The following is a 13174-nucleotide window of genomic DNA, read 5'->3' on the forward strand; positions in this document are numbered from 1 at the left end:
CATTGGCTCATATTCCCAGACCAGGGCAAGAAGATTAAATTATTAATTTAATTTAATAATTAAATCATGAAAAATTAATTTAATTAATTATTATTAACACAAAAATTAAATAAATAATAATAATACAATAAATAATTATTATAAAATTAATTTTATTTGGCATATTCTGACATTCTTCCCTTAAAAAAAACTTTTTCCTAGAATTTCCTTTTTTTTTCTCTCATCACTTTTCTCTATCTTTAGAGATAGCTCGGTTGGTAGAGTGGCCGTGCCAGCAACTTGAGAGTTGCAGGTTCGATTCCTGCTTGTGCCATCCTAGTTACTGCCGTTGTGTCCTTGGGCAAGGCACTTTACCCACCTGCTCCCAGTGCCACCCACACTGGTTTAAATGTAACTTAGATATTGGGTGTCACTATGTAAAGCGCTTTGAGTCACTTAAGAAAAGCGCTATATAAATATAATTCACTTCACTTCACTTCACTTTTAATTACAAATGTGATCAAATTTGATTCATGTACAAAAAAAAACCCCAAAAAATGACTACGACTATTTTAAAATAGTTTTTCGCTATATAATTGCTTCCTAACTTCTTTAGAGAGCACATGAAATCATGCAATTTCGATGCTGGGAGCCCGGTTGTGCAGCTGTGACGCTAATCTAAGGTGTCAGGCTCCGCGTCCATGCAGGTCTCCCAGGGGTTTCTGGGCATGTGGGGCATGGAGATAAGGAGGAGCGCCACTCCGCTGAGGATGAGGAGGGTGAAGGCGGCACAGGCGCAGGTGAAGGACCAGGAGTAGTAGTACTCGATCCAGATGGTCTCGTCGCTGTCAATCATACGCTTGACAGACTGCCGCATAACCTCCACAGAGATGATGATGCAGAGACCTATGTGGAGGATAAATTAGTTGAGTAGCTCCTATGTACAAAACCCAAAAGCAGTCAAGTTGGCATCTTGTGTAAATTGTAAATAAAAACAGAATAAAATGAGTTTCTAATACTTATATTACATTGAACAGACTGCAGAGACAAGATACTTAACGTTCAAACTGATAAACTTTGTTATTTTTTGTCAAATTTAGCTCATTTGGAATTTGATGCCTGCAACGTGTTTCAAAAAAGCTGGCGCTTGTGGCAAAAAAGACTGAGAAAGTGGAGGAATGCTCATCAAACGCTTATTTGGAACATCCCACAGGTGAACGGGGTAATTGGGAACGGGCGGGTGCCGTGATTGGGTAGAAAAGCGGCTTCCGCGAAATGCTCGGTCGTTCTCCAACAAGGATGGGGCGAGGGTCAACCACTTTGTCGACAAATGCGTGAGCAAATTGTTGAAGAACAACATTTCTCAACAAGCTGTTGCAAGGAATTTAGGGATTTCAGCATCTACGGTCCGTTATATCATCAAAAGGTTCCAAGAATCTGTAGAAATCACTGCACGTAAGTGATGACATCACAGACCTTCCATCTCCTAGGCGGTACTGCATCAAAAAGCGACATTGGCGTGTAAAGGATATCACCACACACTTCATAAAACCACTCTCGGTAACTACAGTCCGTCGCTTCATCCGTAAGTGAAAGTAAAAACTCTACTATGCAAAGCCAAAGCCATTTATCAAAAACCGACATCAGTGTGTAAAGGATATAACCACATGGGCTCAGGAACACTTCAGACCACCTCTGTCACTAACTACAGTTTGTCGCTACACCTGTAAGTGCAAGTCAAAACCTTTTAATCAAGTCATTTGATTGATTTCTGGGAAGGGGGGCGGGGGGTACTAGGATGACGGGGGATGCAAAACAATAACAGTGCAATTTGGATTTCATAACATGGTCACTAGTTTCTCTTTTTATATTCTTATTTTACTGTTATATTTGTTTTCCCATTGTTGCTTTTTATTTTTATTCTCATTGTAATGTTTTTCTATTTTGTTTCCATTTAAACCCCCATTATTTACTTTTTAAATTGATCTCAACTCTGTACACTGCTGCTGGAATTTAAATTTTCCTCAAGGAACTCTCCTGAAGGAATCAATAAAGTTCTATCTATCTATCTATCTATCTATCTATCTATCTATCTATCTATCTATCTATCTATCCATCCATCTATCAACACCCAGAAACACCATTTATCAACAACACCCAGAAACACCATTTATCAACAACACCCAGAAATGCTGCCGCCTTTGCTGGGCCCGAGCTCATCTAAGATGAACTGATGCAAAGTGGAAAAGTGTTCTGTGGTCTGACAAGTCCACATTTCAAACTGTTTTTGGAAACTGTGGACGTCTTGGACCAAAGACGAAAAGAACCAGTTGGACTGTTATAGGTGCAAAGCTGAAAAGGCAGTATGTGTGATGGTATGGGGGTGTATTAGTGCCCAAGGTATGGGTAATTTACACATCTGTGAAGACACCATTAATGCTGAAAGGTACATACAGGTTTTGGAGTGAGCAAGCAATGTTATCATGGACGCCCCTGCTTATTTTAGCAAGTTTCTCGTTTCGAACGTTCGATATCTTGTCTTTGCAGTCTATTCCATTGAATATAGGTTGAAAATGATTTGCAAATGATTTTATTCTGTTTTTATTTACCAATTACACAGCGGGCCAACTTCACTGGTTTTTGGGTTTGTGGCATTTCAAAACACGAGGTGTGACAACGAGCACCTGCGAAGGCAAAGAACATCCCAGCAGGCCGCAGCAGGTAGTCCCGCCCCTTCCCGAAGGAGAAGATGACACAGAGGGTCCCCAAGAACATGAAGAGCAGGCTGAAAACGGCGATGGCCGCCGCAGAGATGTTGTACTCTGACAAAGTACAGCAGAGACTCCATGGTTAGGGATGCAATCCGGCGTGGGTTACGTAATTGAGCCATGACACACATAATTAGCGTTTAAATTAGCCCCGTGCTCAAAACAATTTGTACAAAGTGGCGCTGGATAATTTGCATGACAGATAAGGTGCTGCGGGAAACACAACAAAGTGGCCCTTTTTTTTTTTCCCCGCCTTTGTTGAGAACCCTAACCGGGTGCCAGGAAAATGGTCGCCACTTTTACATGTTGCTTTCTTTCTCGCTGTCTGCAGTGACGAGGCGCCGGTGAGCGGGAAAAGCGGCCGGTGCTCGGAATTGGAAATATAAATTAAACAGGGACTGAAAGTCTGGCCAGAGGAGAAAAGTATATTGGATGATGAAGCCGCTTCTTATTTACAGATAAGCTCCTATATAGCGATGGCCGTGCGAGAGGTTGAGCCTACCCTTCTGGGTCTTGACTTCGAAAACTTCCGCTTCTTCTCCCGACGTGAAATGTTTGAAGTAGGAGCAGTTTTTTGCTGCAGGAGAAGAAAAGAGGAGAGAAAGAAAGTGAGAGAAGTTAAAAATACATTCTCGCCTCCAGGTTAGCGACCTCTCTTTGTTCATAATGTATATTTTCTACTGGATCTACTCTTTATTTTATTTTATGCTGCAGCTGTTACATATAATGGAATATTGTACATACAATTGGGGTTTGTTATATATTATATATGTTTGTGGTGTCCCAATACCAATAGGAACCATGCAGAGACAGAGTTCAATTTAGCTGATGAGGAGAACGCATGGCGCTGCGCACTTAGTCACAGTCTCTCGTTACGCTCTAAGGTACAGCTCCCTCGTCCCTCTATTTATTCAGGAGTCATACAGTCGACATCAGTGAGGCCTCCTTGAAAAGGAGTGGTCACATATATTATGCAAAGCAGGTCCAGCTGGCACGATACGGGACAGAATGTGCTGAGGGCCTTGTGATTTCCTTGTTTCTGCTTCGTCTGCGTGCTGTCATCTTATCTTCGTTGAGGTCCTTGAAGTCCTTGGTTGTTAGCAGGCTAAAACAAAGATAACATCTGTGGCTGAGGCCACCTCTCAGACAAGACATTTCGTCCTTGCACAGATAGGAAAAAATGCAGCTTGAGCACAATAGCTAATAACTATGGCAACAGACTTTAAGCATACAAAAGTTTGTGTGATATGTACATGATTATTTTAACAGTTTCTCATTGTCATCCCATTGGGTTTAGTTTTTCCTTGTTCTGATGTGGGATCTGAGTCGAGGATGTTGTTGTGGCTTTTGCAACCCTTTGAGACACCTGTGTTATAGGGCTTTATAAGTAAACATTGATTGATTGATTCTTTACAAGCTTATGTAAACTTTTGACCACGACTGTAGGTTTGGACTTCACTCGGCACCATCGTTATGAGTTATTCTACCTACAGTGTGTGCCTGCCTCAGCCTGCTCTCCTGGACCACAAAAGCCAAGAACTTAGGCTACCTCCTTTCCCTCTTGGTTTTTCAATAAAAACCCTTAGACTTTGTCACCTTTGTCACCGATTCTGTTCATAACTTTTCTGGACAGAATATCGAGGCATAGCCAGAGTGTTGAGGGGATCTGGTTTGGTGACCGCAGGATTAGGTCTCTGCTTTTTGCAGATGATGTGGTCCTGATGGCTTCATCAGGCCAAGATCTTCAGCTCTCACTGGATCGGTTTGCAGCCGAGTGTGAAGCGACTGGGATGAGAATCAGCACCTCCAAGTCCGAGTTCATGGTTCTCGCCCGGAAAAGTGTGGAGTGCCCTCTCCGGGTTGGGGAGGAGACCCTGCCCCAAGTGGAGGAGTTCAAGTACCTAGGAGTCTTGTTCACGAGTGAGGGAAGAGTGGATCGTGAGATCGACAGGCGGATCGGTGCGGCGTCTTCAGTAATGCAGACGTTGTATCGATCCGTTGTGGTGAAGAAGGAGCTGAGCCGGAAGGCAAAGCTCTCAATTTACCGGTCGATCTACGTTCCCATCCTCACCTATGGTCATGAGCTTTGGGTCATGACCGAAAGGATAAGATCACGGGTACAAGCGGCCCAAATGAGTTTCCAGGTCTCTCCCTTAGAGATAGGGTGAGAAGCTCTGCCATCCGGGAGGAACTCAAAGTAAAGCCGGATGAGGTGGTTCGGGCATCTGGTCAGGATGCCACCCGAGCGCTCCCCTAGGGAGGTGTTTAGGGCACGTCCAACTGGTAAGAGGCCACGGGGAAGACCCAGGACACGTTGGGAAAACTACGTCTCAAGGCTGGCCTGGGAACGCTTAGGGATGCCCTGTGACGAGCTGGACCAAGTGGCTGGGGAGAGGGAAGTCTGGGCTTCCCTGCTTAAGCTGCTGCCCCCGCGACCCGACCTCTGATAAGCGGAAGAAGATGGATGGATATTCTTACCTAATTGTCATATTTCAACATAAATTTTAAATTCATTCATTTCATTCAGTAAGCGGGCGGCCGGGGGTGGAGTTGGCTCTCTTGGTTGCTTTCCGTCTAACCCTAACCCCCCCGCCCCAGCAGACGATATGTTATTTATTATTTGTTTTTTATTGTTGTATTGCTTTTGTAGCTGAATGTAGAAATGGCTGGTTGCATCAGCTCTGCTCCTTTAATGTCTTTAATGTCCTTTGTGGTCTTTGATGTTTCTGATACACTGGCGAGGCACTGTGATGCTGGAGGTCTGTCATAATCTGTGGTCTGGATTATGTTTTTGTTACTTTTTAGACTTTTAGTTCCTCTTTGCGCTCCCCTTGTTTTGTTAAGTTATCATGCAGATTTATGATTTTCACCTGCCTCTGGTGTTCGGACCGCGCACCTGTTTCTTATCAAAACCTTCATTTAAGCCTGTCTTTGCCAGTCAGTCAGCCTGGCGTCATTGCTTCCTGTCTTGTGATTCCACAGTTCATGTTGCTCGTTCCATGTCCGACGCGGTAAAACGGCGGGCTGGCGACATTCTGTCATGACGGGGTTGGGGGGGGGGGGGTCGCAGCTTTCTGCGGGGTTTGTTCTTCCGCGATGCAAACAAACTACTCTGGACCTGGCGTGAAGGTAGGAACATTTTTAATTATTTACTATCAAAACTAGGAACACACATAAACTACGGCGTGACAGATTTCAACATAATTGTAGAATTTGTGGTCATAAGGATACGATTGTATTAGTTATTATAACTTCGAGTTTTTGATTTTTTTTTTTTTGGAGGGAATGTATTCTTACCTAATTTTCATATTTCAACATAAAAAATAATGAATTCAACTTAATTTTCATAAAATGAATTATCTTCAAATAGTATGATATTTTCCATCCAACCCTTTGCTGTCGCTATATGCAGCCTCTTTGCGGGGAGACCAGACCAGTGTTCCCACTTTTCACTATCGGTTCTCCCTGAGATTAAACCCATAAAGCTTTCCCTCTCCACACTGATGGATAACATGCAAGTGTGTGTGTGTGTGTGTATGTGTGTGTTTGTGTGTGTGTGTGTGTGTGTGTGTGTGTGTGTGTGTGTGTGTGTGTGTGTGTGTGTGTGTGTGTGTGTGTGTGTGTGTGTGTGTGTGTGCTTGGATTTCTACCCTTCTTGAGACACTGAGAAGTTAGGACCGAAATCATGGTCTCAATACGAAAAAAAATTGCATCTAGTGGAAAATGTCTCATTTGCACCCCTGGTGGTGAAATCTATCAAAGTTAGGGTGGTCTCAAAAAGGAGGGATTTTTCAAATTGACTGCGATGAGGTGGCGACTTGTCCAGGGTGTACCCCGCCTTCCGCCCGATTGTAGCTGAGATAGGCGCCAGCACCCCCCGCGACCCCAAAAGGGAATAAGCGGTAGAAAAATGGATGGATGGATGTGTGTCGCTTTTAAAAGTGCCCCCGCTCTGGTCAACATATGAAATAACAAGTGTGTGTGTGTGTGTGTGTGTGTGTGTGTGTGTGTGTTCTTGGATTTCTACCCTTCTTGAGACACTAAGAAGTTAGGACCGAAATCATGGTCTCAATACGAAAAAAAAATTGCATCTAGTGGAAAATGTCTCATTTGCACCCCTGGTGGTGAAATCTATCAAAGTTAGGGTGGTCTCAAAAAGGAGGGATTTTTCAAATTGACTGCGATGAGGTGGTGACTTGTCCAGGGTGTACCCCGCCTTCCGCCCGATTGTAGCTGAGATAGGCGCCAGCACCCCCCGCGACCCCAAAAGGGAATAAGCGGTAGAAAATGGATGGATGGATGTGTGTCGCTTTTAAAAGTGCCCCCGCTCTGGTCAACATATGAAATAACAAGTGTGTGTGTGTGTGTGTGTGTGTGTGTGTGTGTGTGTGTGTGTGTGTGTGTGTGTGTGTGTGTGTGTGTGTGTGTGTGTGTGTGTGTGTGTGTGTGTGTGATCATTCTAGCTATAGTAGAAAGAGGGGCCCTCACAACCTACTGACCAAACGTGAGTCCACACAAAGTTGGCACACACACCAAGTGTGTGTGTGTGTGTATATATATATATGTGTATGTATATATATGTGTATGTATGTGTATATATATATATATATATGTGTATGTATATATATGTGTATATATATATATATGTATATATATATGTGTATATATATATATATATGTGGCTTCACGGTGGCAGAGGGGTTAGTGCGTCTGCCTCACAATACGAAGTTCCTGCAGTCCTGGGTTCAAATCCAGGCTCGGGATCTTTCTGTGTGGAGTTTGCATGTGAATGCGTGGGTTCCCTCCGGGTGCCGGCTTCCTCCCACTTCCAAAGACATGCACCTGGGGATAGGTTGATTGGCAACACTAAATTGGCCCTAGTGTGTGAATGTGAGTGTGAATGTTGTCTGTCTATCTGTGTTGGCCCTGCGATGAGGTGGCGACTTGTCCAGGGTGTACCCCGCCTTCCGTCCGATTGTAGCTGAGATAGGCGCCAGCGCCCCCCGCGACCCCAAAAGGGAATAAGCGGTAGAAAATGGATGGCTGGATGGATGTATGTATATGTATGTACGTATGTATATGTATGACGGAATGAATAAAGTACTATCTAATATATATATGTATATGTATGTATATATATATGTATATATATATATATGTATATATGTATATGTATGACGGAATGAATAAAGTACTATCTAATATATATATGTATATGTATGTATATATATATGTATATATATGTATATATGTGTATATATGTATATGTATGTATATATATATATATATGTATATGTATATGTATGTATATATATATATGTATATGTATATATATATATATATACATATATATATATATATATATATATATATATATATATATGTATATATATATATATATGCACACCAGGCAACAGAGGAGCTGTTTGTTACTCAGGATGAGAGAGAATTACTAAAGAGGTTACCTAGCAACAGGCGTCGGCTGCTGGTCCAATGTATTCATCCACATGTAAAGGCATATCAAGAGGACTCTGGGCATGTGTTCTCTGGATTTGACTTGGAATTTCCCAACCAATCATCCCCCTATTTCATCCTATGTTGCACACAGTTCAAATATGTTGTATTGACACTTGAAACTTCTCACGCATTTTCAGCCCCTTTTTCAAATCTTTGAAATATGGAGCTTTGTCATGCTGGGGTTTTGTTACTAAAGAATAAATGCACTTTTGGGGGGGATTTTGCCCATAATTCACAATCTTTATGACAGACGAGAAACTTATGCCTTTTTTAAAATGCATTTTAACTTGTAAATAAACATAAATGAAAGTATTCTTGAGGCTTCTCACCCGTGTCGGCTTCATTAGTTCAAGCTCTAGACTTAGATTGGTCAGATCTAGTCTAGCGACTGGTGCCAATACCTCAGTAGTCTTCATCAGTTCAAGCTCCAGACTTAGATTGGTCAGATCTAGTCTAGCGACTGGTGCCAAAACTTCAGTAAGCTTCATCAGTTCAGATCTAGTCTAGAGGCTGGTGCCAATACCCCAGTAGACTTCATCAGTTCAAGTTCCAGACTTAGATTGGTCAGATTTAGTCTAGAGACTGGTACCAATACCCCAGTAGACTTCATCAGCTCAAGCTCCAGACTTAGATTGTTCAGATCTAGTTTTGAGCCACTGGTGCCAATACCTCAGTAGGCTTCATCAGTTCAAGCTCCAGACTTAGATTGGTCAGATTTAGTCTAGAGACTGGTGCCAATACCTCAGTAGGCTTCATCAGTTCAAGCTCCAGACTATATTGGTCGGATCTAGTCTAGAGGCTGGTGCCAATACCTCAACAGTTCAAGCTCTAGACTTAGATTGGTCAAATCTAGTCTAGCGACTGGTGCCAATACTCCAGTAGGCTTCATCAGTTCAAGCTCCAGACTTAGATTGGTCAGATTTAGTCTAGAGACTGGTGCCAATACCTCAGTAGTCTTCATCAGTTCAAGTTCCAGACTTAGATTGGTCAGATCTAGTCTAGCGACTGGTGCCAATACCTCAGTAGGCATCATCAGTTCAAGTTCCAGACTTAGATTGGTCAGATTTAGTCTAGAGACTGGTGCCAATACCTCAGTAGGCTCCATCAGTTCAAGCTCCAGACTTAGATTGGTCAGATAGTTTAGAGGCTGGTGCTAATACCCCAGTAGGCTTCATCAGTACAAGCTCCAGACTTAGATTGGTCAGATCTAGTCTAGCGACTGGTGCCAATACCTCAGTAGTCTTCATCAGTTCAAGCTCCAGACTAAGATTGGTCAGATCTTGTCTAGCGACTGGTGCCAATACCTCAGTAGACTTCATAATATCAAGCTCCAGATTTAGGTTGGTCAGATTTAGTCTAGAGGCTGGTGCCAATACCTCAGTAGGCTTCATCAGTTCAAGCTGCAGACTTAGATTGGTCAGATCTAGTCTAGAGCCACTGGTGCCAATACCTCAATCAGTTCAAGTTCCAGACTTAGATTGGTCAGATTTAGTCTAGAGACTGGTGCCAATACCTCAGTAGGCTTCATAATATCAAGCGTCAGATTTAGTCTAGAGAGTGGTGCCAATACCTCAGTAGGCTTCATCAGTTCAAGCTCCAGACTATATTGGTCAGATCTAGTCTAGAGGCTGGTGCCAATACCTCAACAGACTTCAACAGTTCAAGCTCTAGACTTAGATTGGTCAAATCTAGTCCAGCGACTGGTGGCAATACCCCAGTAGGCTTCATCAGTACAAGCTCCAGACTTAGATTGGTCAGATCTAGTCTAGCGACTGGTGCCAATACCTCAGTAGTCTTCATCGGTTCAAGCTCCAGACTAAGATTGGTCAGATCTTGTCTAGCGACTGGTGCCAATACCTCAGTAGACTTAATAATATCAAGCTCCAGATTTAGGTTGGTCAGATTTAGTCTAGAGGCTGGTGCCAATACCTCAGTAGGCTTCATCAGTTCAAGCTCCAGACTTAGATTGGTCAGATCTAGTCTAGAGCCACTGGTGCCAATACCTCAATCAGTTCAAGTCCCAGACTTAGATTGGTCAGATTTAGTCTAGAGACTGGTGCCAATACCTCAGTAGGCTTCATAATATCAAGCTCCAGATTTAGGTTGGTCAGATTTAGTCTAGAGGCTTGTGCCAATACCTCAGTAGGCTTCATCAGTTCAAGCTCCAGACTTAGATTGGTCAGATAGTCTAGGGGCTGGTGCTAATACCTCAACAGGCTTCAACAGTTCAAGCTCTAGACTTAGATTGGTCAAATCTAGTCCAGCGACTGTTGGCAATACCCCAGTAGGCTTCATCAGTTCAAGCTCCAGACTTAGATTGTTCGGATCTAGTTTTGAGCCACTGGTGCCAATACCTCAGTAGGCTTCATCAGTTCAAGTTTCAGACTTAGATTGGTCAGATTTAGTCTAGAGACTGGTGCCAATACCTCAGTAGGCTTCATCAGTTCAAGCTCCAGACTATATTGGTCAGATCTAGTCTCAAACACTTGGGTAAAAACCAGACACCAAGAAGTGCAAGCCTTCACCGAGCACAGAACTCAGTGGACAAAAACATCACGTTCAGACGTGAGGAAGTCAAAGACAGTAAATTGCCTTTTTTGGACTGTGATGTCCAAAACAGGAGCCTCCATGTTGGGATTTACCGAAAACCCAAACTACCGATTAATACCTACTTTTTGACTCACACTACCCACTGGAACTCAAACTGGGCCTTATCAGAACCCTACAACACAGAGCTGATATTGGTCCTACTAGGCCACAGACCAAAGAGAGACAGCAAAGGCATTTCAGGGAAGACCTTAAAACCCGTGGGTACCCCAGCTGGCTGTTATGAAAAGTGCATCCAGTTCCAGAAATAACAAGAACAGAGTGGATGAGGAGGAACAAGGGGACTGACGCTAAAATATTGTTATTTTATATGTATCATGTCTATCTGTGAAAATATTTTTTAACCAACAGAACATCCTAGTACACTTCAAACCAGGCAACACCTTGAGACCGAGACTGGTGCATCCTAAAGACCAAACTAGTAGAGATGCGCGGTTTGCGGTCTCATCCGGGGAGTCGGCGGATAAACCGCGGGTCGGGCGGGTGACATGACGAAAAAATAGATTTGAAATAGATTCGGGCGGTTGAACCATTTGGAAATATTTGATACACATGGTTCAGGGATCGATAACTTTTAGCGTTCTAAGAGCCATTTTGTACCCGTGTCACAAAGCGAAGAAGACAATAGGAGACGTAAACATTCTCAAGAATGTCTGCCGGCAGTCACCCAGTTAATAAGTTTTATGGCGTGCTATGAAGTCTTTGCCTTTGACGCCTTCTCCAAAATGTACAATCTACTTGCCAGTCCAGCAATATGTTGTGTGTGGCCTCTGCAGACACAAGAACACGACTGCAAGGCACACTGGGTGACACAGAGTACACTAATGGTTGTGATATAAACAATTTTAACACTCTTACTAATCGGCGCCACATTGTGAAGCCACACCAAACAAGAATGACAAACACATTTCGGGAGAACATCCTCACAGTAACACAACATAAACGCAACAACACAACAAATACCCGGAATCCTTTGTATCCATGAGACTTCCTGACTATATTATACACCCCGCTAGCAGCAAACCCTGCCACCCCCCAACCCCCTGTGCGTCGGTAAGGTGGGCACGGGGGTGTAAAATACAGTCAGGATGCGTCATGGATGCAAAGGATTCTGGGTATTTGTTGTGTTGCGTTTATATTGTGTTACTGTGAGGATGTTCTCCCGCAATGTGTTTGTCATTGTTGTTTGGTGTGGCTTCGCAGCATGGGGCATACTAGTAAGAGTGTTAAAATTGTTTATATCACCACCATCAGTGTACTCCGTGTCACCCAGTATGCCTTTCAATCTTGTACGTGTGTTTGAGGAAGCTGCATACAACATGTTGCTGGACTGGCAAACGGTTAGCACCTGTTACCATGAATTGATTAACGTGGACCCCGACTTAAACAAGTTGAAAAACTTATTGGGGTGTTACCATTTAGTGGTCAATTGTACGGAATATGTACTGTACTGTGCAATCTACTAATAAAAACAAAAAAAAAGTATCAATGTTGTAGAAGGCGTCAAAGGCAATAGCTTCACAGCACGGCCTTTTTCTCGATATCTGGTTGAGCACCATCGGATATTCGCGAGAACGTTAGCGGCTCCCATTGCCTTCTTTACTTTGTAACACGGGTTAAAGTAGCTCTTGTTGTGGTAAAGGTCACCGACTCCGGATATATAACAATGGGCGGGTGGCGGGCTGTTGCGGTTCTGATAAAATGTTGGTTCGGGTGGATGGCAGGTGGATGACAACTTTAGTGATGCGGTTGCGGATGATATAATTGCCTATCCACGCATCTCTACTATCTAGTGTGATTAAGAATGCACTGAGTCAAAAGTTTGCATACACTTGTAAAGAACATAATGTCATGGCTGTCTTGAGTTCAGTTCAGCTAAATGTGTTGGTTTTCTGACATGGATTTGTTTCTTCAGCATTGTCCACACGTTTAAGTCAGGACTTTGGGAAGGCCGTTCTAAAACCTTAATTCTAGCCTGATTTAGCCATTCCTTTACCACTTTTGACGTGTGTTTGGGTTCATTGTCCTGTTGGAACACCCAACTGCGCCCAAGACCCAACTTCTGGGCTGATGATCCTAGGTTGTCCTGAAGAATTTGGAGGTAATCCTCCTTTTTCAGTGTCCCGTTTACTCTCTATAAAGCACCAGTTCAATTGGCAGCAAAACAGGCCCAGAGCATAATGATACCACCACCATGCTTGACGGTAAGCATGGTGTTCCTGGGATTAAAAACCGCACCTTTTCTCTTTCAAACATAATGCTGGGTATTGTGGCCAAACAGCTCATTTTTTGTTTCATCTGAC

General features: G+C 43.2%; 1 protein-coding gene across 1 annotated transcript in view; it reads right to left on the reverse strand.

Annotated features, from left to right (window-relative positions):
- Positions 1–594: 594 nt before the first annotated feature.
- The window catches only part of cacng1b (calcium channel, voltage-dependent, gamma subunit 1b), a 39452-nt gene continuing 26872 nt past the window's right edge, over positions 595–13174 (reverse strand). The window contains exons 2-4 of the mRNA XM_061885088.1: positions 3250–3324; positions 2664–2801; positions 595–885 (exon numbers count right to left, since the gene is read on the reverse strand). Of these exons, the coding sequence (XP_061741072.1) occupies positions 653–885; positions 2664–2801; positions 3250–3324 (446 nt within the window). The 3' untranslated portion in view covers positions 595–652. The remainder of the gene's footprint in view (positions 886–2663; positions 2802–3249; positions 3325–13174) is intronic.

The sequence above is a fragment of the Nerophis ophidion genome, linkage group LG23 (assembly GCF_033978795.1).
Source record: "Nerophis ophidion isolate RoL-2023_Sa linkage group LG23, RoL_Noph_v1.0, whole genome shotgun sequence".
In the NCBI taxonomy this organism is placed as follows: Eukaryota; Metazoa; Chordata; class Actinopteri; order Syngnathiformes; family Syngnathidae; genus Nerophis; species Nerophis ophidion.